Source organism: Alligator mississippiensis, chromosome 2 (assembly GCF_030867095.1).
Source record: "Alligator mississippiensis isolate rAllMis1 chromosome 2, rAllMis1, whole genome shotgun sequence".
Classification (NCBI taxonomy): Eukaryota; Metazoa; Chordata; order Crocodylia; family Alligatoridae; genus Alligator; species Alligator mississippiensis.
Window position 1 is genome coordinate 2,737,145 of NC_081825.1, and position 27,502 is coordinate 2,764,646.

A 27,502-nucleotide genomic window follows, 5' to 3' on the forward strand; every position below is an offset into this window, starting at 1 on the left:
ATCTGGACAGAAAAGACAAAGTTATAGGCTGTTCTGTCCTTCCACATTATAGCCTACGGGCGAAATGTCGAAATAGCGTAGAAATGGTGAAACGTTTCCACTTGGCTTGTTTTGTTTCGAGGTTGTTTTGACCATATCTGTTACATTGTGATTTTGCTGTTTCGACCTCAAAACAGTCTGAAACAGCAGTGAAACAAAACTAGTGGTGAAATTTCGCACAGCCTGATTGCGTTCCTATATAAACTGAAAGCTGTAGGTGTAGTGCAGCGATGCGATTTATGAACCCAATAGAAATATGTCCATGTGTAGATAAACTCAAAAGCATTGGTGTGATGGACATTGATGAAGATCTGAAACAAAACCGGCACAAGGACCGACCCCTGGGGCACTCCACTTGATGCAGGCTGCTAACTAGACATCAATCCATTCATTACCACCCTCTGAACCTGGTGCCCCAGCCAGTTTCCTATCCACCTTACAGTCCATTCATCCAGCCCGTTCCTCCTTAGTTTGCCTGCAAGGATGTTGTGGAAGACTGTACCAAAAACATTGCTAAAATCAAGGTACAGCACATGCACTGGTCTCCCCTCATCCACAGAGCCGGTCATCTCAGCATAGAAGGCAATCGGGTTGGTCAGGCATGGCTGTCGCTTGGTGAATCCACGCTGACTCTTCCTGATCACCTTCTCCTCCAAGTGCTAAGAAATGGATACCTTGACGATATGTTCCATGATTTTTTTTCCAGGGACAGAGATGAGGCCAACCCATCTGTAGTTCTCTGAATCCTGTTTTTTCCCTTTCTCAAATATGGGCACTAGAGGTTTGCCCTTTTCCAGTCATCTGGGACCTCTCCCGATCCCCTTGATTTTTCAGAGATGATGGTCAGTGGTTCTGCCATCGCATAACCAAACTCCCTCAGCACCCTCGGGTGCATCCTGTCCAGCCCCATGAACTTGTAGATGTCCAGCTTTTCTAAGTAGTCCCTAAGGGTACATGTACACACCACGACAGTTGTCCTTTCAGGCACTGCAACTGTGTGTCTGTTTGCACAAGCAGGATTTCCTGACTTATTAAAAGTCTTCTCAGAAGTGCTGTGCAAAATTTCACACCCCCTTTTGTTTCCACCCTGTTTTGAGACATTTTGACTTCAAAACAGCAAAGTTGAAATGGAAAAAGCAGGCTCAAAACAGGTTTGAAACAAAAGAGGGCAGGTCAAAATGTTTTGAAAAATTTGAAATGTTTCAAGTTTTCACCGGGAAGTTGGGCTATGGGCTTACCTTTAAAGCCTTGGCTTGCTTCCCTGCAGGGAAAGAGAAAGTAAAGTAAGGGGAGGGAGGGGACGGTGGGAGGAAGGTGGGCGAGGGAAGGAGTGCTCTCATTATTGACATGTGTAGCTGGCCAGTGACTGTCACCCTTCCCTGTGGTCCCTTCCAATCCCAGTGCAAGGTGGAGGGACAGAAAAACTGCATATAAGCCAGCATTTATTTCTTAAACTGCCCCTTGCTTTCTGCCCTGGGTGATTTACTGAGCTATTTGTTCTAGCAGCTCACCGCCAGACCACTATGGCTAGCAGCACTGATGTTGTAAAGGATTCCCCGCTTGCTACCCTAGCAAGAGGGATTTCTGAATACTTTTTTCTTGTAGGTGCTTTTATTTCATTCTTATATTCATTGATTTATTCTTTTGAATGTTATACTTGTATTGGATAGGGTTACTATAGAATTTACTCTATATAAGAACTTACTATATATTTTTGTTTTTATACATTCATTCTTTGCAACACACCAAAGCTATTGAATTTATAAATATAGCCACAAATATATTTCTATTGTGTTCATAAATCTCTTCACTGCACCAGACCCACATCTTTGAGTTTATGTACACAAACAGATATAATATTATTGCATTCATAAATCTCTTGCCTGCACCAGTAGTTCATATTTGAGTTTATATAGGAACGCAAATACATTTCCATATTTCTTGAAAAAGAAGACATGAACCACATCATGAAGCATGGTGGAAAGGCAGGTGGCCACACTGCCCAGCCTTCAGGGAGGGGTGGAAGAGGGGGTAGAGGGACAGCTGTAAGTTCCCCCACCACCAAACTGAGATGCAGGCGCTTTCCTCCAGCTAAAAGGGATGAATGAGGCTGCTACAAGCAGCAAGGAGAGCGGAGCAGTGCCAGTGCCCGAGACTGCATCCCCTCCATGCACAGAAGTCAACACCCCCACCCCACTCCCACCATGACAACAACAACCAGCAGCACCAGCGCAGCAGCCTACTCCACCCCTATGTCACTTCCCATGCTGAGCCTCCCCGTGCCAGACGAAGAGCTGGATCTGGAGCTCAGTGCCCTAGCAAGGGAAATTCTGGGGAAGGTGGGGGAATCAGCTGAGTTTGTGCTCAACACCGCTCAAGTTTCCCTTCAAACCAGATCTCCTTCCCCAGAAGGCACTTCAGAGAAGGTTGATGTAGAGGTGGAGGCGAGGGGCTCAGCTGACTCCTCTCCTCCTCTTGCCGTGCCCCTGCCTGCTGAGGAGGGGGAAAGTGCAGCAGCATCCACAGATGCACCTGCACCTCAGAAGCGAGCGGGTAGTGTGGTTTGGGATCATTCTGAGCTGGCAGATGAACCCACGTAGGCTGTCTGCCTGCACTGCCAAGCCAAAACCAGCCGGGGCAAGGGAACATAACATATGAGCACCACGGGGATGCTAATGCAGTCTCGCTGGGTGGGGTGAGCCCACCCGTGGGTTCATGGGCACTGACAATGGGGCCAATATGGTCAAGGCAGTCTGTTACGCCAAGTTTGTTGGCATCCACTGTGTGGCACACAAGTTGCTGCTGATGATGGCGCTGCGACTACCAGCAAATTATTATCAAAATGCAGGAAGGTGGCAGGTTACTTCCACCACAGCATCAAGAGGGGCAGCATGCTGCGGGATAAACAAGCTATTACATTCCCCTTTCCTACCCCCTGCTCCCCACCCCAGCCTTTCCGTCACCCCCTGACACCCCCATTTCCATTTTCACTGGCTGTCTTTCTTGCCTGCATTGCATGCCAGGCAGGCCTCTGGCTTCTTTACTATTCATAGTTTCACAGTTGGTCGGGTCGGAAGGGAGCTGAGCAGATCATCAAGTCCAACCCCCTGCCCTGGGCAGGAAAGAGTACTGGGGTCAAACGACCCCAGCTAGGTCTTCATCCAGCCTCCTTTTGAAGACCCCCAGGGTAGGAGCCAGCACCACTTCCCTTGGAAGTTGGTTCCAGATCCTAGCTGTCCTGATTGTGAAGTAGCGCCTCCTGATGTCTACTCTGAATCTACTCTCCACCAACTTATGCCTGTTATTCCTAGTTACTCCTGGTAGTGCTTGGGGAAACAGGGACTCTCTTGTTCCCCGCTGGTCCCACCTTGGTAAGTTTGTAGACAGCCACCAGATCCCCCCTCAGCCTTCTCTTGCGGAGGCTGAACATGTTCAGGTCCTGTCACCTGTCTTCGTAGGGCCTGCCCTGCTGCCCCCTGATCATGCGGGTGACCTCCTCTGGACCCTCTCCATGCTGTCCACATCCCTCCTGAAGTGCGGTGCCCAGAACTGGATGCAGTACTCCAACTGCGGCCTGACCAGTGTCGCATAGAGGGGGAGGATCACCTCCTTGGACCTGACTGAGATGCACCTGAGTATGCATGACAAGGCACGGTTGGCCTTCCTGACTGTGCCCTCACACTGTCGGCCCATGTTCACCTTATGATCAATAGAGACTCCAAGATCCTTTTCTGCCTCTGAGCTGATGAGAAAGGAGATCCCCAGTCTGTAGGTCTGCTGCTGCTTCCTCCTCCCCAGGTGCAGCACCTTGCACTTGTCAGTGTTGAAAACCATCCTGTTCTCATCCGCCCACCCCTGTAACTTTTCCAGATCCAATTGCAGCCTGTCCCTCTCCTCTACTGTGCTCAATTCACCCCACATCTTACTGTCATCCGCAAATTTGAACAAGCTGCTATTCACCCCCTCATTCAAGTCACTGATAAAGGAGTTGAACAGCGCAAGTTCGAGGGCTGAGCCCTGGGGGACCCCACTGCCCACATCCCTCCAGGTCAAAAATGACCCGTCCACCACCACTCTCTGGGTGCGGCCCTCCAGCCAATTAGTGACCCATCTGACTGTGTAGGCATCGACACCATAGTCGCCTAATTTTTTAATGAGAATGGGATGAGAGACAGTGTTGAAGGCCTTCCTAAAGTCCAGAAAGACTACGTCCACTGCGACACCTACGTCCAAGGATTTTGTGACCGGGTCGTAGAAGGCCGCTAAGTTGGTCTGACAGAACCTGCCTCGAAAGAACCCAAGTTGATTGCCCTTTTCCAGTCCTCTGACACCAAGCACTGACACGAGTGCTTGTAAAACCATGCCAGGGGTCCCGCAATGACCTCTACTTATTCCCTCAGCACTCTGGGAAGGAGATCGTCAGGACCTGCTGATCTGAACACAAATTTCTTCCATCCAGGACCAGGAGACACACCGACTTCCTCTGCCTGAGAACGGGTTTTTCAACCTGAAAGCTTCCTAAGATTAATTTCTCTAACTATTCCATTTTTTTTCTCATAACAAACATATAAACATAAAAACACAAGTTAGCCCATCACGCACACCACAAGTAACATATATCCAACACAACATCTTTACTTCCTGCTGTCAATTCCTTTATGACAAGAAAGGCTCTGTGACAGTTCCCTTCGGCTACCTTAGATGCTGCTGGTGCTGGTGCTGCTACTGGTGTTGCGTCACCTACGGTATTTTCACCTCCCCTCGTTTGCAGTGATGCACTGAGCCAAGGCTGTAGGGGAGGAGGAGGCCTCACTGAGGCACACTGCCGTGTTGTGCATTGGCCCCAGCACCAGGAAGGGCACACCTGGGTGCACACACGTTGAAATACACTCGAAACGTGAAACTGTTGCGACGGAACAACACGGAACAGCCGTTTCCACTGTTTGCAACTGAGGGACGGCGGCACCTCTTCTTAACACATTAATATGTTGGGGTAACTTTCCTATTTCTTATAATTGCCATTCCAGAAACATGACAAATAGTGCAGACCGATTCTGCATGCCAGACCCTGCCACTCCCCCTCCCCAAGATATGCAGCACCCCAGGTGATTTATAGATTTTAGGGTCGGAAGGGACCTCAGTAGGTCATTAAGTCCAACCCCCTGCCCTGGGCAGGAAGGAGTGCTGGGGTCAGATGACCAAAGCTAGGTGCTTGTCCAGTCTCCTCTTGAAGACCCCCAAGGTTGGGGAGAGCACCACCTCCCTTGAAGCCCATTCCAGATGCTGGCAACCCTGACGGTGAAGAAGTTCTTTCTAATGTCCAATCTAGATCTGCCTGACAGATACATACATGTCAGAAATATCCCTCCAACTTTGGACCTCTAGTGGGGAGGCAAAGAAGGTGGTGTTTGGACTGTGGGCTAGACAAGCTGGGGGCATTGAGGCTCGAGAGGAGAAAACTGAGTGGGGATTTGATCACAGTCTGTAAATCCCTGCAGGTCGCTGGCAGAGAGGCTGGAGATGGGCTGTTCTTAGTGACCACAGGGCACAGGACTAGGAGCAACGGTCTCAAGCTGCTGCAGGGGAAATGGAGGTTGGAGATGAAGGAGGAACTTTGTGACTCCAAGCAGGCCCTTCCACCTTGACTTTCCAATAGTCCTTTTGTCCTAAGCACTTGGGTAGACTCTCGCACCGTTCCTGATATAACCCAGCAGAAGTTTGTCAAAACCCAAAGTTGTGGTTTTTGTTTGTGTGCGCTTCGGCACCACTAAATTATTTTCCCGCCGATTGTAGCTTTCTTTGCACGGTAGAGTTCTCTGCTGTGGGAGAGAACTCTGGTGCAACGGGGGATTTCCCACCAAATTACAGCTTCTTTGCAGGGTTCATTTCTTTTGCATACTAGTGATGCACGTTGCAAAGGAGTTCCCGCCATTTGTATTTGGATTCGCGCCACATTATTGGCCAGCGCGATAGGTAGTGGTGCGGACTGCATCCTGCGCAGTGATTAGTCGGTTGATTGTCACCGCAGGATAAGCTGCTGTCGAAGCTGTTGCTGTATCTGGTGGAAGGGGCGGATGTAATACTCCACTCAATGCCCCCTCCCCGTGGTAAGGAGGCGAGGCCGCCGGGAGCGACGTCACCTCAGTGGGCGGGGTTGCTGGGTGGATTCCCACCAAAGCTCCGCCCTTTTTTCCCAGGTTCTCCAGGCGGCTCACTCCTTCCTCGGCATCATCTTGAAATGGCATCGACCCAGGGCCCTCCTTTACTGCTGCCTCTTTAGCTGCCTGAACAGCTGTCAGTTGGGCTTCTAGATCCACATTTTTCCGCAGCAAAGTTGTTACGGAGCGGAACATTACATTTAACATTCTCCCCTTGTCGCACTTCGGGCCTGCCCTCTCAGTTGTGGCTCGTTCCTCCGCCTCTAGATTTTCATGGAGCTCAGAAAGAAGCTCGCGGCCCCTCAATCCAAACGCCAGGGCTAAGGGACTGAACCAGTCAATCGGCGTTGGTTCTCCACCCTCCCGTACAAGTAGCTTACAGCAGGCAAACTCCTGGTTGAGGGTCGGGCTCACTTCGCTTGGCTTGACTCTGGCAAGGGATGCGGTGCCCCCTTCCTCTTGGGGCTTAAATAAGACCCGCTCACTACTCATCACACACCCGAACGCCCCGGGGTGAAGATGTGCCTCCCATTCTTCTGAAGCTCCCTCTTCCCCCTTCAGCGAAAGGTAGCCGCTGACGAGCCTTTCACCCGTTCTGCCCGCCTGGTGATAGGCGATGTGTGTGCCTAGTTCCACAGCGTTCGACTCGTGGCATCTCCCACTACACCAGGGGCAGCTTTTAACTAATTCTAACTCCATCGGGTTTTCCCCAGATCCTGTCCATGACGCCATGTGGTGACCGGGGAAGGGTCGGCTGGGTTGTGGCCATGAACCCAGAATGGATAGGCGGGTACTTTTGACCGCTGGAGTAGAATTAGGCACAGACGCGTACTGGTTCAAACAAAGATGGATTTACTTACACTGTCGAGGTACACAGCGTAGGAAGAAAGTTAACTTCAAACTTCAGTTAGTTTCACCGAGAGCTCTAACACGACGAGATATCTTTCTAGCGATTTCAACGAGAGTGCAGGGCATGGGGTACGTCGGGACGGTCGATAACGGGGAGTCGCCGGTGAGTGATCAGTTCACCGAGTTCACTCCGAGGTGTGTGCAGAGTTCTCCGACCTGGGCAGAAACTTCTTTAACTTTTATACGGCTAGCGAGCCAATTGCTAGTCATCACGTAGGACTAATTTGACACCGGACAATAATAGTGTGCGTATTTGCATGCGAATGGCGGGAACTGTTCACCACACTGGAAAACTCCACCATACTGGGAAATTCCGTCGTACAAAATCTTACTGTGCCAAGAAGCTTCATTGTGCTACAAAATTCCACTGTGCCGAGGCACTTAACCACTAGGCTCTGACAGTCTAAAGCAGACACCCAACATGACATCAGCCGTCTTGCTCTTCCCTTTAACCTTAACCCAGAGACTATCAAAATACTGGTTTCACAGAGAAGCTCTTAGAAATCATAACACTCTTTTACATACAGCACAAATCCTCCTCCTCTTCTACCCTGCTTCTCCTTTCTAAAGATTGCACCCATTCATGACAGTACTCCAGTTAGGTGAGCTATCCAACCAAGTCTGTTATTCCAGTCATGCCATAGGTGCTTGACTGTGAGGGAGGGGAGACAGTTCAGCCTTTTGACCCTTGACAGGACTGCAGTGGTCTGTTAGGTCTGCAAGGCCTAGCCTAGAAATGAGTGCATTTAAGAGATAGCACCCGTGCACAGCCTATGCAATTACACAACTTGATGACCTATTCAGGTCCCTTCCGACCCGACCAACTATCAAACTATGATTGAAAGAAATCTGATCTTCTTTCAAGGAACCAATCAGCTCTGCGATGTCTGGCCAGCTGACAGAGAAGTGCATTCATAGGATGGGTAATATGCATACATAATTGAATTGCTGGCTAAAACTTTGTCTATAAGTATACCAGTAGTTGATACTTTGCAATGATCAATAAACGGATCTATTTAGGAACTAAAAGATTCTCATTTGGAGACAGATTAAAGCATATTCTTAAGACAATATCAATCCTGTTTGCTTGCTCTCTCTTTGGCAGGAGCAGAAGTTTCCCTCTTGTTCTTAAGGCAAAGTGACACTCCAAAGCACCAAAGACAGAGGATCAGACAGGGCCCCAGTGCTGGACAGACCTAGCAGCACTGAGGGCCACTGAGCATCTACTGGAGGGGAAGGTCACTGCAGGGGAGGTAGGTGACACATCCACCTCTCGACTCACACCACCGTCACCATCTCCAGATTGCTAACGAGATGTCACCTGCCTTCCATTTCTCCACTGACTCTTGTGCTGCCTTTTTTCTACTCAGCTAAAGAAACCCCCTGAGCAGAGATGATCCGAGCAAGGTGCAGGGCCCTGCCCCCAGACGCAAGGAAGCCAGAAGCAGATTCAGCAGCAGGCGGGCCATGGGGGATGAGGAAGGTGGTGAATAGCCGGACGTGAAGCTGGCGGCAGCACAGAGTTGCCACACCACACCATTCACCCAGCTCTGCAGGGTCCCCCAAAGCATAGGGTACGGGGCAGTAGCCTGAATTCTCCCTTCCCTAGGGACGGCCCTGTTCCTGAGTATGGTATTTCCTGCCTGTGAAAGCACCTGCATCCTCTCATCCTTCTTAACAAACTGAACAGACTGGGCTGCAGTCCACTGGCATGAGACTGCTTCCCTGGATGAAGATACTGGCAGCCCAGTCTGTTCAGTTTGTAGCAGTTTCTTGCAGACCGCGATGGGAATGTGCAGGCCTGGAAGAGGGGGAATGCAGTGTGGAGGAAAGGCATGGTCAGGGTGGAAGGCAGGCAATGCTCCCCCAGCATTAAATGTGCTCCTTCCTACAACTCTAAAGCCTCACATACAACAACCCTGGGGCCAGAAGGGAAGTCAAAGCTTACAGTCAGCCAAAGACAGTCCACGGGTGTCATTTGGAGTCATCTGTCTTGGGGAGGTCACCTATTGTAAAGACACTTCTTCTCCCCCTGGGAGCAGTGCCTGCTTTTAGAGAATGATGGGGTGGGCACAGGCTCCAAGGCTGATGCAAAGATCACCTCTATGGTGGGCCAGTAGGGGGTGCTCCTGCGCTGAGCCACCCACCTCACTGCGCCCAACCACCTTCTAGCCTCCAAGTGCCTCCCTGGGGGTGCCTCATGTCTGGCCCACCCCCTTCCTGGAGCATGCCTGCAAGCCTGGGGGTAACGCTGCCACCACCCAGAGTCTAGACTGATTCAGGCCCAGTGACCCCTAGGAAACACAGGCCTAGTAGTCTTTGAGGGGTACTCGACCCACTGCAAGAACTTGGGGTGCTTCCCTTAGTTTGAAGCACAAACAGTAGTCTCCCTCAGTCAACTGGACCACAGGGACCCCAAGGCATAATCCAGACCCTCTCCCAGTAAGTCTGCCACACTAGGTACTAAGAACTTTATTGGTTAAAAGAAGTAGCTTTGCAATAGGGTACAGAGTAGAGCAAAATCAAAGACATCCCACAGAGCAAACATTGGCATGGTAGCCTTTGATTACACATCTGTTACTACAACCTATATATCTAGTTTGCTCTCAAGTAGCTTACTCACAAGTATCATCCAGAGACAGCTAGAGATTCCCTCTGGAGACAAGCAATTCATCAATAGTGAGTATCAAGAGAGTAAGTGAGTTTCAGAAGGTCCAGCTTCTCTCCGAGTTCTCATCATGGCTACTGCCCCTTCTCCTGGGCAGTCCATAACTTATATAGACTTTATGACCTCATTTACCTGATCCAATGAAGGCCAGCAACTGTTGGGTGCCAGACAAACAATTTGAGATGCATCACTGGTTGCCAGGCAGACTCGTGGGGTCTCTAGCCCCATCCCAGTCAGGTTGCCATTGCTTAGAACAATAGGGAGCTTAAGCCCTGCACCCAGGTATGTGATGCCAATCTTGTAGGCAAAGGGAGCAGGTTTCCCCCTCCCTGAGGAATGCATCCAGCTCAGGTTACAACTCGGGGTTACCTGAAGCAGATGGCACCAGAGGTGTCTGCCCTCTGCAGTTACCACGGGAACCCAGTTGTCAGATGGAGGTGTTTGGGGAGAGACAGAGATGGGATTCTGCCACAATCTCCTCATAGGTTCCCCCAGTATCTGTGCTGGCCTCTGACTGAGGTGTTTCCTTTTAACCCTTCATCCATATCAAACCTGGGAGGCCAGCCTCTGTGGCCTTTGGGTTTTGCAGTGCCCTAGAAAGGCTGAACAAAGAGTAAACTGTTGCTGCAGTCCCTGGGCCTGACACTGCTTCCCTGGATGCAGACACCGGTGGGTGCTGAGCTGGTATACATCCCCAAACCCTTTCTGTATTGCTGGCAGAATTATGGACACTCCTGGATAGGGATGCACTGGTGCTGGGCCAGTTTGGAGGAGTGGAAGAAACACTTCCCACACTTCGAGCACGGATGTGGTTTCTCCTCTGTGTGGATACGCTGGTGCCAGGACAGCTGGAGGATTAGATGAAGCTCTTCCCACTCTAAACACTATTACGGTTTCGCCCTCATGTGAATAAGCTCATGCAGAGCCCAGCTTGAGGAGTGAGTGAAGCTCTTCCCACACTATGAGCACTGATATGACTGCTAACCCGTGTTGGTAATCTGGGGCTGGGCCAGGGTAGAGGACAGGTTGAAGATTTTCCCACACTCCAAGCACCAATATGGTTTCTTCCCCGTGTGCATCAGGCTGTGTTTGGTTAGGTAAGGGGACCGAGTGAAGTTCTTCCCACACTCTGAGCACTTATGTAGTTTCTTCTCTGTGTGGATACGATGGTGCTAATCTAGGCCTGATGAGTGAGGGAAGCTCTTCCCATACTCTGAGCACTGATGTGGCTTCTGTCCTGTGTGGATACGCTGGTGCTGAGCCAGGTGGGAGGACTGAATGAACATCTTCCCACACTCCAAGCACTGATGTGGCTTCTCCCCTGTGTGGATACACTGGTGCAGACCCAGCTGGGAGAGGTAAGTGAAGCTCTCCCCACAATATGAGCACTGATATGGCTTCTCCCCTGTGTGGATACGCTGGTGCTGAGCCAGCTGGGAGGGGCGAGTGAAGCTTTTCCCACACTCTGAGCACTGATCTGGCTTTTCCCCCGTGGGGATCCACTGGTGCAGAGCCAGCTGGGAGGGGCGAATGAAGCTCTTCCCACACTCTGAGCACTGATGCGGCTTCTCCCCTGTGTGGATATGCCGGTGCTGAGCCAGGCTGGAGGACTGACTGAAGCTCTTCCCACACACTGAGCACTGATGTGGCTTCTCCCCAGTGTGGACATGCTTATGCTCAACCAGCCTGGAGGAGTAACGGAAGCTCTTCCCACACTCTGAGCACTGATATGGCTATTCCCCGGTGTGGATATGCTGGTGCCGAGCCAGATGGGAGGAGCGAGTGAAGCTCTTCCCACACTCTGAGCACTGATGGGGCTTCTCCCCTATGTGGATACGTCGGTGCTGAGTCAGGCTGGAGGACTGAGTGAAGCTCTTCCCACACTCTGAGCACTGATATGGCTTCTCCCCTATGTGGATACGCTGGTGCTGAGCCAGGGTGGAGGACTGAGTGAAGCTCTTCCCACACTCTGAGCACTGATGTGGCTTCTCCCCCGTGTGGATACGCTGGTGCAGAGCCAGATGGGAGGGGCGAATGAAGCTCTTCCCACACTCTGAGCACTGATGTGGCTTCTCCCCTGTGTGGATACGCTGGTGCAGAGCCAGGCTGGAGGACTGACTGAAGCTCTTCCCACACTCTAAGCACTGATGCGGCTTCTCCCCTGTGTGGATACGCTGGTGCTTAACCAGCTCGGAGGAGTAACTGAAGCTCTTCCCACACTCTGAGCACTGATGTGGCTTCTCCCCCGTGTGGACACGCTGGTGTAGAGCCAGATGGGAGGGGCGAATGAAGCTCTTCCCACACTCTGAGCACTGATGTGGCTTCTCCCCCGTGTGGATATGCTGGTGCAGAGCCAGGCTGGAGGAGTGACTGAAGGTCTTCCCACACACTGAGCACTGATATGGCTTCTCCCCTGTGTGGGTACGCTGGTGCTTAACCAGCTCGGAGGAGTAAATGAAGCTCTTCCCACACTCTGAGCACCCATGTGGCTTCTCCCCTGTGTGGACATGCTTGTGCACAGCCAGCTGGCAGGAGTAACTGAAGCTCTTCCCACACTCTGAGCATTGATGTGGCTTCTGCCCTGTGTGGACATGCTTGTGCACAGCCAGCTGGCTGGAGTAACTGAAGTTCTTCCCACACTCTGAGCATTGATGTGGCTTTTCCCCTGTGTGGATACGTTGGTGCAGAGCCAGCTGGGAGGGGTAACTGAAGCTCTTCCCACACTCTAAACACTGATGTGGCTTCTCCCCTGTGTGGATACGCTGGTGCTGAGCCAGGCTGGAGGAATAAGCGAAGCTCTTTCCACACTCTGAGCACTGATGTGGCTTCTCTCCCGTGTGAATACGTTGGTGCACAGCCAGCTGGGAGCGGTAAGTGAAGCTCTTCCCACACTCTGAGCATTGATGTGGCTTCTCCCCTATGTGGATACGTTGGTGATAAGCCAGGTGGGCAGACTGAGCAAAGCCCTTCCCACACTCTGAGCACTGATGTGGCTTCTCCCCTGTGTGGATACGCTGGTGCAGAGCCAGGCTGGAGGACTGAGTGAAGCTCTTCCCACACTCTGAGCACTGATGTAGCTTCTTTCTCGTGTGGATACGCTGGTGCAAAGCCAGCTGGGAGCGGTAACTGAAGCTCTTCCCACACTCTGAGCACTGATTTGGCTTCTCCCCCGTGTGGAGACGCTTATGCTCAACCAGCCTGGAGGAGTAACGGAAGCTCTTCCCACACTCTGAGCACTGATATGGCTTCTCCCCTGTGTGGATACGCTGGTGCCGAGCCAGGATGGAGGACTGACTGAAGCTCTTCCCACACTCTGAGCACTGATGTGGCTTTTCCCCCATGTGGATCCACCGGTGCAGAGCCAGCTGGGAGGGGCGAATGAAGCTCTTCCCACACTCTGAGCACTGATGCGGCTTCTCCCCTGTGTGGATACGCCGGTGCAGAGCCAGGCTGGAGGACTGACTGAAGCTCTTCCCACACTCTGAGCACTGATGTGGCTTCTCCCCCGTGTGGATACGCTGGTGCTGAGCCAGGGCGGAGGAGTAACTGAAGCTCTTCCCACACTCTGAGCACTGATGTGGCTTCTCCCCCGTGTGGACATGCTTATGCTCAACCAGCCTGGAGGACTGAGCGAAGCTCTTCCCACACTCTGAGCACTGATATGGCTTCTCCCCTGTGTGGATACGCTGGTGCCGAGCCAGCTGGGAGGGGCAAGTGAACCTCTTCCCACACTCTGAGCACTGATGTGGCTTCTCCCTTGTGTGGATACGCTGGTGCTGAACCAGCTCGGAGGAGTAACTGAAGCTCTTCCCACACTCTGAGCTCTGATGTGGCTTCTCCCCTGTGTGGATACGCTGGTGCCGAGCCAGCTCAGAGGAGTTACTGAAGCTCTTCCCACACTCTGAACACTGATGTAGCTCCTCCCTTGTGTGAATGCACCAGTGCCTTGCCAGTTTGGAGAGCTGTCTGAATCTCTTCCCACACGTAGTGCAGTGGTGCTGCACACACTCATGCTGGGACAGGACTTGCAAGCAGCTGAAGTTCTTCCTGCACACAGTGCAGTGGTGTGTCTTGCTCTCTAGGGGGATGCACCGGTCCTGGAAGCAGGGAGAAAAAAGGGGTGGAAGTCATTTCACTCTTCCCACAGCTGTGCCTGACACTTCCGCCTCTGCACATGTAGGTACTTCACCAGGTCTGTGGGGCGCACAAAGCTCTTCCCCCATTGGGTGAAGCAGTGGGGTAGCTCTGCACAATGGGTCTGGCAGTTAGCAACCAGGGCAGAGGCAGGTGAAGCTCTTCCCAAACTTGGTGCATACATGGGACTTCTCCCCAGTCTACCTTATCTTGTGAAGAGCCAGCACTGATGGGCACTGAAACGTTTTCCTGACCTTCAGGTAGGGCTGAGCTCTGCCTGTGCTTGGAAGTGAGCTGCTGCTTCCCTCTGAAGCCCTCCCCACTGCCTTTGCTTGCATGCAGTGCATCTTTCCAGTGGCTCTTAAGGTCTTTCAGCTCCACCAATTCTTGCCTGCACCCAGGGCTCTATCTAGGTTCTGCCCCTTCTCCACCCTGATGCCCAACTCGAGATGGTACCTGGCTCATGGCTACATTCTCCTTCTGCTTTTGGGGCCTCCCCTGAATCTTGTAGCATTGCTCCTTCTCAGGTCCCAGGGAGTCCATGTCACTCAAACTCTCTGGGGAAGTCTGCACTGGATCCAGGTCTGCAGACCCTTGCACAGAAAGCTCCTCTTCAGCTCTGCTCAGCAGCCTGGCACCTCCTGCATGGGGAAGACAAACTCCAGATTAGTTACTACCCTGCTGGCAAAGGGCAAACACTGCTATTCCTTCTACTGGGATGGGCCTCAGAGCAGGCCTGGACTTTGGCATTGTGTTCCCTCAAGAAAACAAGGTCTTCCTGCCAAAACTCCAAGTACCGGAGGCAAAGGTGGGGCAGGTCCCTGTGCTGGGCTAATGTTCCCTACTCGGTGCAGTTCAGACCGAGACTCTCAGGGTATCTGCCCCAGCTGTCCACACCATCACCTCAGGCCCTGCTGGGACAAGCAGACATGGGACACGTGCATTAGGGCAGTGCCTGAATAGCCTCATGCTCTAAGGGGCTGAGGATGAGGGGAGGACGTAGAGATGTGTTGCTCTCTTCTGAGAGGAGCAAGGCTGTGCTTCCTGCCTGCTTCCAGGGAGAAGGTCTTTTGCAGGGAATGCACCCACGGAGCTTTCCTCTACTCACCGGTCCCAGATGGCATCCATTTCACAGGGTCTTCAAAGGGGCTAAGGCCTTGGCATGAACTTGAACCAGGACTATCCACGGAGTCTCAGGCTTCATGACACTCAAGACCCCAGAGATGAAACAGCAAAGGGTGTTACCTGTCAGTTCTGTGTTCCTGAGGGAGCCCTGGCACCCAGCTTGATGGACTTAGAAAGGACTTTTTCTATCCCCATTGCATAAATTTCATAGATTTCATAGACATTAGGGCTGAAAGGGACCTCGGAACATCATCGAGTCCAGCCCCCCGCCCAAAGGGCAGGAAGTCAGCTGGGGTCATAGGATCCCAGCAAGATAAGCATCCAGTTTGCTCTTGAAGGTGTTCAAAGTAGGCGCTTGAACCACCTCCGATGGCAGGCTGTTCCTGACCTTGCGGGCTTCGACAGTAAATAAATTCTTCCTTATGTCCAGCGTGAAACGGTCTTGTAATAGTTTATGACCATTCGACCTCGTCATCCCTTGGGCGCTCTGGTGAACAAATGTTCCCCCAGATACTGGTGGTCACCCCTAATAAACTTATAGGTGGCCATCAGATCAGCCCTGAGCCTGCGCTTTTCCAGGCTAAAGAGCCCCAGGGCTCTCAGCCTGTCATCGTAGGGTCTGCTTCCCTGACCTCTGATCATGCGCATGGCTCTTCTCTAGACTCTCTCAAGCTTCTCCACATCCTTTTTGAATTGTGGAGCCCAAAACTGGATGCAGTACTCCAGCTGCGGCCTCACCAAGGCCGAGTACAGGGGGAGAATGATGTCCCGGGATTTGCTTGAGAAGCATCTATGGATGCAAGCCAGTGTTTTGGTCACTTTACTGAGTGCAGCATCGCATTGCAGGCTCATGTTCATCTTGTGGTCAATGATGACCCCCAAGTCTCTTTCTTCCATAGTGCTAGCTGACGTAGCACTGCCAAGCCTATAAGGATGCTGCGGGTTTTTCTTCCCAAGGTGGAGAACCTTGCATTTATCGGCGTTGAACACCATCAGATAGCCTGGATCACCCGCCTGTCTTCTGGTGTGGATGCTTTGTCCCAAAGTTTGGTGTCGTCGGCGAACTTGGCCAGCCCGCTTCTGACTCCAGTGTCCACATCATTAATGAAGATGTTGAACAGCATGGGTCCAAGGACAGAGCCTTGGGGGACCCCACTGGTCACAGGACACCATGACGAGTGACTTCCATCGACCACCACCCTCTGGGTCCGACCACAGAGCCAATTCCCCAGCCAGTGGATCGTGGTGGACCCGAGGCAACAACTGGCCAGTTTCACCAAGAGGTGATCATGGGATACCAGATAGAAGGCTTTTTTGAAGTCAAGATATATGACATCAATGTCTTCTCCCTTGTCCAGGTGATAGGTCACCTGGTCGTAAAGGAAATGAGATTGGTCAAGCAAGAGCTACCCGCGACAAACCTGTGCTGGCTATTGTCATAACCCAGTGATTTTGGTGCCTCGGCACTATGGAATTTTCTTGTCACATGAGAGCCTCTTGCACAGCAAGGGTTTTGCTGCATAGAGAACCCGCGTGCAGGAGAGAGTTCCCGCCAATTTGCAGCTGTCTTTGCAGGATGCATTTTCCCTTTGCAGCACAGAGATGCACGGTGCAAAGAGTTCCCACTATTCGAATGCAAATTTGTGTCCCGCTATTGGCTAGTGCTAAATTATTCACACTTGGGGGCCGGTAATTGGTTTGCTGGCCGTTTAAAAACTAGCGCGACTTCCGCCCAAGTTGAAGAGCTTTGAGCACGCTGCAGAGTGCCTCGAAAGAGATCCGACTTGCGGCTAGCTGGTCGATAGACCTATCGATCCTTCTTCCTGTCGCCGAACGCAATCCCAGACGTACCCTTTTCCTGCCGGCTTGAGTTACGGACGGATTTACTGGCTTTGGCCTCGCCAGCTGGAGCAACTCACATTGTTGTCCAGACGACCGAACCGTTTCCATCGCAGCCACCCACGACGTAAATAAAGATTTTACAACCATTAAGCCTTGTCAGCCTCTCCATTCACCAGCCCGCACTGACGAACGAGCAGTTTCTAAATAACCTCGAGTCAGCTCAGCCCGGCCGAGACAGCTATCCCTTAAGATGTTGGCGTTGGCCAGTCCATTAAGGATGGCCTCTTTAATAAACTTTTCTAAGATCTTCCCCGGGATAGAAGTCAGGCTGATGGGCCTATAGTTAGCCAGATCCACTTTCCTCCCTTTCTTGAAGATAGGCACCACGTTGGCCTTCTTCCAGTCTTCGGGCACTACACCAGAGCACCAAAGTTTTCAAAGATCCACGCTAGAGGCTGGGCTATGATGCTCGCCAGCTCCTTGAGTACGCTGGGGTGTACATTGTCAGGATCGGCTGACTTGAAGGTATCCAGCCTCTCAAGATGGTCCTTAATGAGGTCAGCATCAATGGAGAGCAGGGGATCACCCTCACCCAGACTTCCGTCCCGTAGCGGGCATGGGCGTCCCATGGGACTGATGAAAGACCGACGCAAAGTACCCATTTAATAGGTTGGCTTTTTCCTGGGCGTTAGTTGTCAGTTGCCCCATCTGCTTCAGCAGGGGTCCAATGTTGCCCCTGCTTTTCCTCCGGCTCCCCACATATCTGAGAAAGGACTTTTTATTGTCCTTGATGCTCAAAGCTAGCTGCAGTTCAGTTGCAGCCTTGGCTTTCCTGCTATGCTCCCTGCAGGACCGGACCAGTGCATCAAGCTTGGGTGGATCTTGTGCAGGCCATGCTGGGGCTATGCGCTGTAGGCAGTGGCGGAGCAGGCATTGCAGGGCATGTGGGCTCTGGGTTGTTGTGGGGTGGGGACAGGGGCTGACTGGCTCAGCTGGGTTCATGCAAGGCACTCCCATGCACACCCCACATACCCTTAAACCCTCCCACGTAAACCCCATAACCACACCATCCACCAAACAATCATACACCAAAACAAAGCCCACACCTACCCACACCCTACCCTACATGCCCTAACACTCACACCTACAAGCCTCTGGGGGAAGCCCTATTCACTGCTACATGCACACAGCACACACCCCCCAAATCCCCACAAACCCCAAGCTCACCTACACATCCCCACAAACCACCCATACCCATCCGCACACACCATACATACCCCCACACTCTCTCCCACGTCCAATATACACACATGCACACACACACCCACAGCCTCCCAGAAACCCAATACCCTCACACCCATACTCTTTAGGGGTGCACCAGTAAGAGATTTTGGGGGCTTCTGCTGCTGCATACCCCCTGGGAAGGTGTTGGCAGGCAGCGCATGTGCCCCCGGATCCACAGTCAGCACCCTGCAATAGCAGCACAGGGCAGGCCTGTGATTTCCAGGTCCTGCTGGCACTGGCTATGTAGCTTCACTGACGGCAGAGTCAGGTTGTGGGGACAACCACAACTCACCTGGCAGAAGGCCCTCTGATCTTGAGACTTCCCCAATCTCCTCATCATCACAGACCCAGAGCTCCAACTGTCCTCGCTGAATGCTGCAGATTAAGTCAGGTGTGGGACCTTGATATCCTGTTTGGGCAGTAGTTAAAGAGAATATGTGACTGGGTACAGGATGCAGAATCCAGCCGGGATTTGGGCAATGGATCCAATGAATTCAAGGTGTCTACTAGGGTCTTGATGGACAAGGGAGGATGGGCATTTAAGATGAAAGAAGGCACTGCAAGGAGAAGCCTTCAAGAGATAACAGTCCTTGTCACCCAGGTGGATGAGGAATGCTCATAGGAAAACAAAGCACCAATTACTCCCGATTTAGAAAGGGCATTAAACTGACAGAGTCACCAGGGACAGGTAAGGAGATGCATGAGAGGAACAGGAGGGATACCAGTTCACCAAAGGTTAGCGTCAACCTAGTGAGGGGAGGGGTTGGACGTGTTTAAGTCAGCAGGCCCAGAGGATCTTCCTTCAAGGGTGCTGAAGGAATTGGCCTGTCTCACAGCTGAACAGCTGGCACAACTGTCTGGGCACTTGTGGTGCTCACAATAGGTCCCAGAGGACTGCAAAAGGGCCAATATGGTCCCTATTGTCAAGACTGGGAGGAAGAAAGAGCCGGGTAACTATAGGCTGGTTACTCTCACCTCTATCAGTTTTGGGAAAAACTGTGAAAAAATTATTAAGGATCACATTTGTGAGAGCCCAGCAGAAAAAATAATGCTGAAGGGTAACCAGCATGGATTCATAGCAGGTGGATCCTGCCTGACTGACCTTGTTTCTTTTTACAGCTGTGTCACAAAATGATTAGATGCAGCAGTCGAGGTAGATATCATTTACTTGGATTTTAAAAAGGCCTTCAACTACGGTGCCTCATCCCATTCTCATACGTAAACCAAGCAGCTGTGACGTAGACAATTACATGGTCAGGGGGGTGGCAAATTGGCTTGTGGGACGCACCCGGAGATCGGTGGGGGACGGGTCGGTATTGACCTGGAAAGGTGTGGGCAGTGCAGTCCCCCAAGGTTCAGTCCTTGGGCCAGTGCTGTTCAATATCTTCATCAGTGACTTGGATGAGGGTGTGGAGAGCACTCTCTCCAGATTCACGGACAACACCAAATTATGGAGCAAAGTAAACACACTGGTGCGCAGGGAACGGATTCAGGTGGATTTGGACAGAATAAGATGCATGTTCACACAGATAAAAGCATATTACTGCACCTAGGGAGAAGGAATCTCCAACAGGCTTACAGACTGGGAGAAGACTTTGTAACCATCACAGCAGTGGAAAGGGATCTCGGAGTCATCGTTGACACCCCTTGGAGTAACGAGAAACAACAGCCACAAACTGACGGAGAGCAGCTAAGTTAGACGTCAGGAAGAACTTTTTACGGTAAGGGCTGCCAGAACCTGGAATGGGCTTCAAGGGAGCTGGGGGTCTCCCCTACCTTGGAGGTCCAGAGGAAACTGGACAAGCACCTGGCTGGGATCATCGGACCCTGGTGCTCTTTCCTGCCCAGGGCAGGGGTTCAGACTCCATGATTTCTTCCAAACCTAACCTCTATGAAATCTGATGTACTGGGGAGCAAAAACAAAGCTTTCACTGTTTTCAAGGTACCAAAAAGATGAGGTATTGGACACACATATGGTTGGATAACATTCATCTTATTAGTGAAATTCCAGGAAAAGTGAAAATGAGCTTAGCGAAGGGGCATATGGCAGTGAAAAGCATACTTGATAAGGGACTGACACTGAGACTTTTTTGGGAGAGTAATTCATCATCACCAGGGAAAGGAACGGATGATTTCATAATAAGTGTAGCTGCGACTCAGCAATCATGCCATCGATTGGGAGGATCATCCCAGGAGGGGTGAGGAGGGCACAGGCTGGCAAGTACTGCAGGGTTGAACACCAAGTTCCCGAGAGTCATGGATATGGACAAAAGAAAGCCGAAAGAGACATTTCACAGCATGGGAAAGGCCATAATATAGAAAAGGTCGAGACGGTCTTTGCCGAGCAGGACAAAACACAGAAGCACTTCCCACAGGAAATCCTCTGGGCAAAGGCAGGGGATAGAAAGAATCGGAAAAGCAAACTGACCTAGTAAAAGCTAAGTACCTCAACCCCGCGCACAAGACAGTACAAGCCCCTGCATTAGACATCCTCTGGGAATGAAAACTGGTTCCCACTAGGTCCTGCAGCTAGCCCACTTCTTGTCATCACAATGATGGGCATCCGATCAGCAGAGGGATTTTAGGAAGAGCACAAGAAAACTTCTGAGAGGGGCAGAGGGAGCTGGAGAGCACAGGTTGAAAAAAAAACCCAACAAAGCCAGAGTCTCCTGTCTACGGATGTTAGGGTGGGATGTGGACAGGAGCTTCCAGGGACCTCTTGGCACACAAACCTGGGTTACATCTCGTGTACACGTCACTAGAGGAGCAGGTGAAGAAATGCATCATCCCCCTGTTGGAGCAGCAGAGGCTGGTAAGCCTTTCTATTAACTTCTGCTGGGTCATAACGACAGAAGAAAGGGAATTTAGATTTCACAGAACGGAGCATGCTAGGATTGTTACATGTGTCTGGAGAGGACTCGCTAGGCCAGACAAGAAGGAAGTCAGAATCCTCCCAAGGAACAGCTCTTAGTGCATTCGTGCACAATGACCTGGAGATGATGTGAACATGCTGAGAAGGCAAAAGGAGATCATGTTGCCAAGAAACTGCTGCACATGGAAGAACCAGGAGTCACAAGAACGGGGAAGGCACAGGTGAAGGCGGCTGGAGCAAATGAAGGAGGAGATCTCAGTCTGAAATGTGAGGGAGGCCTGACCACTGGCAGGGCAGTGGGGAGGAAGGGGATTTAAACCTCCAGCCAACAGTTCATGAGGATGAAACTGTTGGAACAGGGAGATGACTACAAAACTGCACAGTTCACATATCTCCGGGGGAAGCAAGACCCAGAGCTTTACCCAGGGAAACGAGGGCTTGGTAATTCTTCAGCATCTGGTCCTGGTAAAGCACCTTGTCTTCATCGTCCAGCAGCTTCCACTCCTTCCGTGTGAAATACACCGCCACGTCCTCGAACACCTCCCGGAGCTGCAGGCACAAGCGTTGCACCATCAGTGTCTCCTGCGCCAGCTGCTCCCCACCCCCACAGCCCAGCCTGCAATCACTGGTACTACCACGAATTGCAATCTTAGCCATGACAGGTAAGGGGACACAACTCCCTAGTCTCCAGTTGACATGTGATGTGAATGCAGCCACGGATACAGTTGAGGTGCCGGCTTTAGCCCAGCTTACCCTGCTCTATTTGCTCGGTCCTTTGAAGCAGCCTCAGCTTCACTTTTAGAGGCAGGGAGCCCCAGCTCCATACACTGTAACCCGGCCTGCCTGCGCCAGCACCCCTGGTATCTGAACTGGGGAGGGAGCTCCTGCTAACGTAGCTAGGGCTGCAGTCTTTGTGCTCTTCAGGTCTCTCTGCTCCCCAAATTCCTTACAGCATCCCGGGCTCCTCCTGCGCTCTGCCCCACCTGTACTCCCCACCACAAGTGAACCAGGTGCCCTGCTCACCTCCGAGCTCTCCACCTGCTTTGGAGGCCTGCCCTGCCCCTTCTGCACTTGGCCTGGCTCAGGGGTCAGGGAGCTCCTCTCCTCCAGGCTCCCTGCACACGTCCTCTGCAGCTCCAGGATCACCGGCCCCTCCTCAGCAGGCTGCTGCTCAGCTCTCTGCAGGGTCCCAGCACCTGCGCGTGGGGAAGGGAGGGCACACGTGAGCCCTGGTGCTGCTGACATGGGGAAAGCCCTGCAAATCTCCTGCACTGGCCTGGGACTGAGGAGAGGGAGGCCTCAGTGTGTGGAAGAGGGGGGAGAAGGAAGACTCAGAATCCCGCAGCTCTTGCTAACACACCTCCACAGTCACGAGGCTGGAGATGAGCCCTGGTAACTCTGTCCCAGCGTGGGGAGGTGATCGCAGCACCACGACAGAGCCTGCAGGGACATCGCTCCTGGGGAAAGCAGCTCGAGCGGTGCTGGGGCTGTGTCAGATCCACATGCTAAGGGCAGGGGAGGGGAAACGCAAGGTCAGTCTGCTCCTGGGCGGTGAAACGATTCCAGGGGCACCAGGGGAACAAGAACCACTGATCTGTGGAGCACTGACCCACCACCATGTTGTGGAAGGGAGATTTCTGCACCAAAGGACAAAGCTTTTGCTGCTGGGAAGCAGAGAACGACCCCCTGTTAGGGTGGCTTGTTGTATTTTATGCCTTAAAGTTGCACCTTTTAATAGAGTGGTGAATTATAGCATTGTTTAAAGTTGTCTTTTATATTCAGCCTAAAGTTCTGAATAGCTTCACTGTTATTTGAATTTTTCATTTTGCTGCCGTTTGCAGTATCAGCTGGCCTTGTTTCTTGCAAGCAGCTTATGGCCTTGAGGATGCTCGCATGCTGTTTCTTTCCTGTTTCCATCAGTGCGAGAAGGTTTTCTAACACAAAGTAGTAACAGGTTTGTTACTAGCTCATATTATCTGAACTTGGCACTAACCAGCTGAACCAGAGCGATGAAATGACTGGGTATGTTATTCAAACGTGGTGAAGGAGACCAATGCACAATGCTGAAAGGAAGATACCAGAAAAAGGCCGAATTAAGAGGTGTGCTCGTAACGGGGCTGTCGAACAAAGGAATATGCTGACAGGATAAGATACGAACAATATGCTGACTGCAGAGAGACCAATCCAAAAGCCAGGAGTCATCGAAGGAGTCAAGTTAAAGAAAATCATAGAAGGGGGAAAAAAAGAAGTTAAGTGTGTCGTCGTCCTCGTCATCATTTTCATCATTAATCCACCTTTCAGCACCAGTCTGGATCATCCCAGCCAAGGACGTACCCTTTGCTTCAGGAACTGAGTAGCTGTCTTTTCTGTGAAACAAAGTAACACCTGGGATTGGGCGAGACATTGTACTCAGCGTTTAGTCTCTCTGAATAGAGAAACCACTGAGATAATACCTGTTGTACAAATACAGTTAAACTTTGAGTTTAGGACGCTTGAATTGTCTGTGTTTGTGTTTCACGTTCTCTTTAAGGGTTAGTTGTGCTTAAACGGTGCCTAAGCACTGTCTGCTGGGTGGGTGGTGAGGACGCCCCCTTCCCTGCCCCGGGGACCGAGCCTCGTCCGGGCCACCAGCCTGAGCAGCGTGTGGCCGACAGCTCCCAGGTCTGCTCCGGGTCAGGGAGGCTGCAGCAGCACACAGGCCTGGGTTAGGCGGGTCTCCTCTCCCGTGTCGGGCACACGGGCTCAGGGGACGAGGACGGGCAGCGAGCGCTGGCGGCTGGGACGTGCAGGACGGCACGGGCTGCGACCGTGGCAGCACGACAGGCCCACGGAAGACGCCGCGTGTCCGTGCCGGGCGGACAGGCCCGCACCGGAGCGCGTCCCCCCCCCCCCGTGCAGGACGGCCGCGCCGGCATCCGCCCGCCCGCCCTCACCTGGTTGCTGGCGGGGGGCGTGAGGGGGCCGGCCCCCAGGCCCCGGCGGCGTTCCCATCGCTCCCCGCCGCTGCCCAGGCCGGGGGTCACCCCCGGGGCCGCGTCTTGTCGGAGGGCCCCCCGAGCCCCGCACCGGCACCTGGGGGCCACACCCGCGCGTCACCGCGCCCGGCCTGCGGGCAAGCACGCGGCATGCGCCCCCCCGCATGAGGAGGGGACGCAGCCCCGCCCCCCCCGGTCTGCACCGCACCGCGCCGCGCACCCCCCGCCGCGGGGACTCCTGGGAGCTGAGCCCCGCCTCCTCCCGCGTGACGTCACCCTACGTGTCATCGTGTCACGCCGGCCCACGTTAACCCTTTAGTGCCCGCAGCCCGGCCTCAGTTTCCCCTCACCCTCCTCCTTGAAACCCGCCGAGGACGCGTGGAGCGCACTGCCTGCCTGCTCCCACACGGACGAGGCTTTTCCATCGAGCCAACGTGAAATCACGCGGTGACCACGTCAAGACACTGCTGTGTGCCCGCCACTCCCCAGCTGCGCTCTTCCTCGCGGGGGCACGCTGCCGACACTGCGAGCGCTTCTCTTCCCGCCGGGCCTGGAGGCTCGGGAGGGCTCCCCGCGCCGCGCCGCGCCGAACGGCCGGGCGAGCACCGCACCGAACGGCCGGGCGAGCACCGCCCTCCACACACGTGTGACCACCCCGAGCTGCGTGCAGCCTCCGCACGGGACTCGAACCGCCGTCGCTGGCGCAGGGCTCGGATCTCGTCCCCCTCTCCACAGAGCTGTCTCTGCAAAGCCGTGGGTCGCTGCAGTCCACTCGCTTTGTGCCCCGCACTTGTCTGGGACCCAGGTTTCACAGACCGACACTTGTGTGATGATGACGACACGCTCCTGTGAAGGAGTTTTCCTGATGTTGAGCCTGAATCGCTCTTCCAGGAGTTAGTGGCCATTGTCCTGGCTTTCCCCTCGGGTGCCCTGGTGAACAGTTGCCCAGATGTACCCTGCTAGTGTAGCGGTAAGCTGCTACCAGGTGCCCACTCGGCCTTCCTTTCCTCAGGCTGAAGAGTCCCAGGTCCCTCAGCCTTTCATCGTATGGCTTGCCGTGTAAGACGCTGATCCTTTGGGTGGCTTTTCTCTCGACTCTCTCAAGCTCGTCCCCGTCCTCATTCAAGTGCGGTGCCCAGAACTGGATGTCCTCTTGCAACTCCACATCCCAAAGCAGCCCTCGTCCTGCACTCCACCGCTGCACTGCACCCGACTCCAGCATGCCCCCTTCTCGACCACTGCATCCGCCTTCCCGTGCCCCGGGGCAGCTCTCCCCGCTGGGCTGAGTCCTTCTGCCTCTGGGGTGCGTCCGCTCCCATCCGCATCAAACCTCTCTCATCAATACGGTGTACATGAACCCCGACAACTGCTCCCACGGTTTATAGGCCTTCAGCGGGGCAGAAAAAGCCCCCTGCCCACCTTGTTTCAGTGTAAAGGTTACTCCACACATGCTGGCGCCAGGCTGGAAAAGAGCGCCAAAGCCCTGTCCAAAAAGAGCACCGCAACAGTGCACAAAAACGGCGCCAAAAGACTTGTCGAGGGCAGCCCCTTTGGGTGGCTTTGCAAGGTGCTTGGGGGATTAGGGGGGATGGGAGGTGCGTTGCCTGGGGTACACCCATGCCAGCTCCCAGGGATCCCGGCAAGCCAGACTTGTGAGGGGCAGGCACCCCTTTGGGTAGCTTTGCCAGGAAAACTGCACCCCAAAAACTGAGTGCCCAATCCAACACCCCCACCCCCGGGAAAAGCAGCAATACTGCGCCCAGGGTAGGCAGGGTGGGGGAAGGTTTTCCATTTGAAAGAAGGCAATTAGGAACTGCTCAAGCCCAGCTCCCCCTCTTTGTTCCCCCCAAAGCAAAGGCCCTTTCCTTGTAAAAATTTATTCACCCTCCCAACACCACCCTTGATTTGGGACGAACTGGGCATAAATCTGCCGAGGAAGTCGTGATCGGAGCCAGGCCGGGGGCTGCTCTCCGTGGCCGTGACCTGGCAGCGTGAGTGCAGCGCAGCCCAGGAGACACCACGGGAAACCTGCCAGAGCCGAACCTGGCGGGAGGCCGAGGCAGAGCCAGGCTGCCTCCTCTCGTGGCTGACCCCGTCCCGCAGGTGCCTGGCGCTGATTTCCAGCCCTGCAGGCTGCGGGTCGGCTGTCCCGGGCCTTCAGGAAGGGCACCGGCCCCACGAGCAGGGGTCGCCCCCGTCCCCACCCGAGACTGCACACCGGTGCCATGGCCGCCAGCAGGCATCGCGCCGTGCCTGCGAGGGGAGGGCGGCCATTTTGAACACAGGAGCATCCCTGAGGCGGCTCCCCTGCGGGCGTCTACACAGACAGACAAACCCCCAAACTGCCCTCAGCCTGTCGGCTTTTCTTCCCGGTGCCGGTCCAAAGTCGGACACAGTTATTTCTGCCTCCCTTCTCTCCCCCGCCGTGCACCTCTTTGGTCCATGGGAGGTGATTTTTTCCCTCAGGTCCAGCTCTGCTGCCTCCTCTGCCTCAGTTTCCCTCCCTCCAGCCCTTCTCTGGCTCCCAGCTCTGCCCTGTGCAGAGGTGACTCGGGCTCCTGGTCCCATCGCCAGCATGCCCCCTCCACAGCTGAAAGGAACGGCGAAACAGAAATATTTGGAGCTGCCTCCACCACCAGAGCCAGGGACGGGGGGAGCACGGCGGGGGACAGAAAGTTGGTTTCTGTCGTCTTTCCTGCATGGAGGTTCCGCGCACGGAGAAGAGGGTGCCCAACCCCGCACCGCCCTGGCACCGTACCAGGGACCAGCCACGCTGCCCAAGCCCGACCTGCAAGTGCTGCAGCCATGGCCTTCCCTGCCCGCAGGCAGCACGCAGCACCCGCCTACACCAAGCACACCGCTGCAGCCAGCGCCGCTCGCATGCTCCTGCGTCTCCCCTGACTCGTGCTCGTTTGGGCCAAATCCTGAGGTCGACCGCACTCCAGACACAAAGGCACGTCCGCCCTGGCCAGCCTGCACCATTCATGCCTGACAGAGCCCATGCGAATCCATCTGGGAGAGACCCTGGAAATCTTCATGCTCCCGTCACAGCGGTTCCCAGATGGGCAGGTGTGCAACCGCAGGTTGGAAGTGAAGCAGAACAGATGGTAGCCTGGAGCGGGGAGGTGAAGCAGGTGGTGTTTGGAAGGTGGGCTGGAAGAGCTGGGCATTGAGTCTGGAGAGGAGAAAACTGAGTGGGGATTTGACCAGTCTGCAGATCCCTGCAGGGCGATGCAGAGAGGCTGGAGATGGGCTGTTCTCCGTGGGCACAGGGGACCGGACGGGAGCAATGGTCCCGAGCTGCAGCAGGGCAAGCGGAGGCTGGAGCGGAGCAGGAACGCTGTGACTCTGAGTGGGGCTGAGAGCGGGAACAGGCCCCGAGAGACGTGGGGAGGATCCATCCCTGGCAGGTCCCAGGAGCAGGTTGCACAGACGTGGCTGGGGTGGTGTAGTGAGGGCTGGTCCTGCCTGGCGCTGGGGCTGAACTAGACGACTG

The 27,502-nt window shown here is 53.6% G+C and overlaps 2 protein-coding genes across 2 annotated transcripts in view; both read right to left on the reverse strand.

Annotated features, from left to right (window-relative positions):
• LOC102564300 (zinc finger protein 420) overlaps positions 1-27,502 on the reverse strand; it is a 295,266-nt gene that overhangs the window by 220,765 nt on the left and 46,999 nt on the right. The gene's annotated exons all lie outside the window — the stretch shown is intronic.
• On the reverse strand, positions 9,564-24,345 carry LOC102562519 (zinc finger protein 420-like). Its single transcript, XM_059721184.1, has 6 exons — positions 23,965-24,345; positions 22,055-22,227; positions 21,454-21,580; positions 18,452-18,568; positions 14,365-14,549; positions 9,564-13,871 (listed from the first exon to the last, which is right to left on the reverse strand). Exons 1-6 carry the CDS (start codon positions 24,170-24,172, stop codon positions 11,508-11,510), a joined length of 3,174 nt encoding a protein of 1,057 aa, XP_059577167.1. The 5' UTR covers positions 24,173-24,345; the 3' UTR covers positions 9,564-11,507.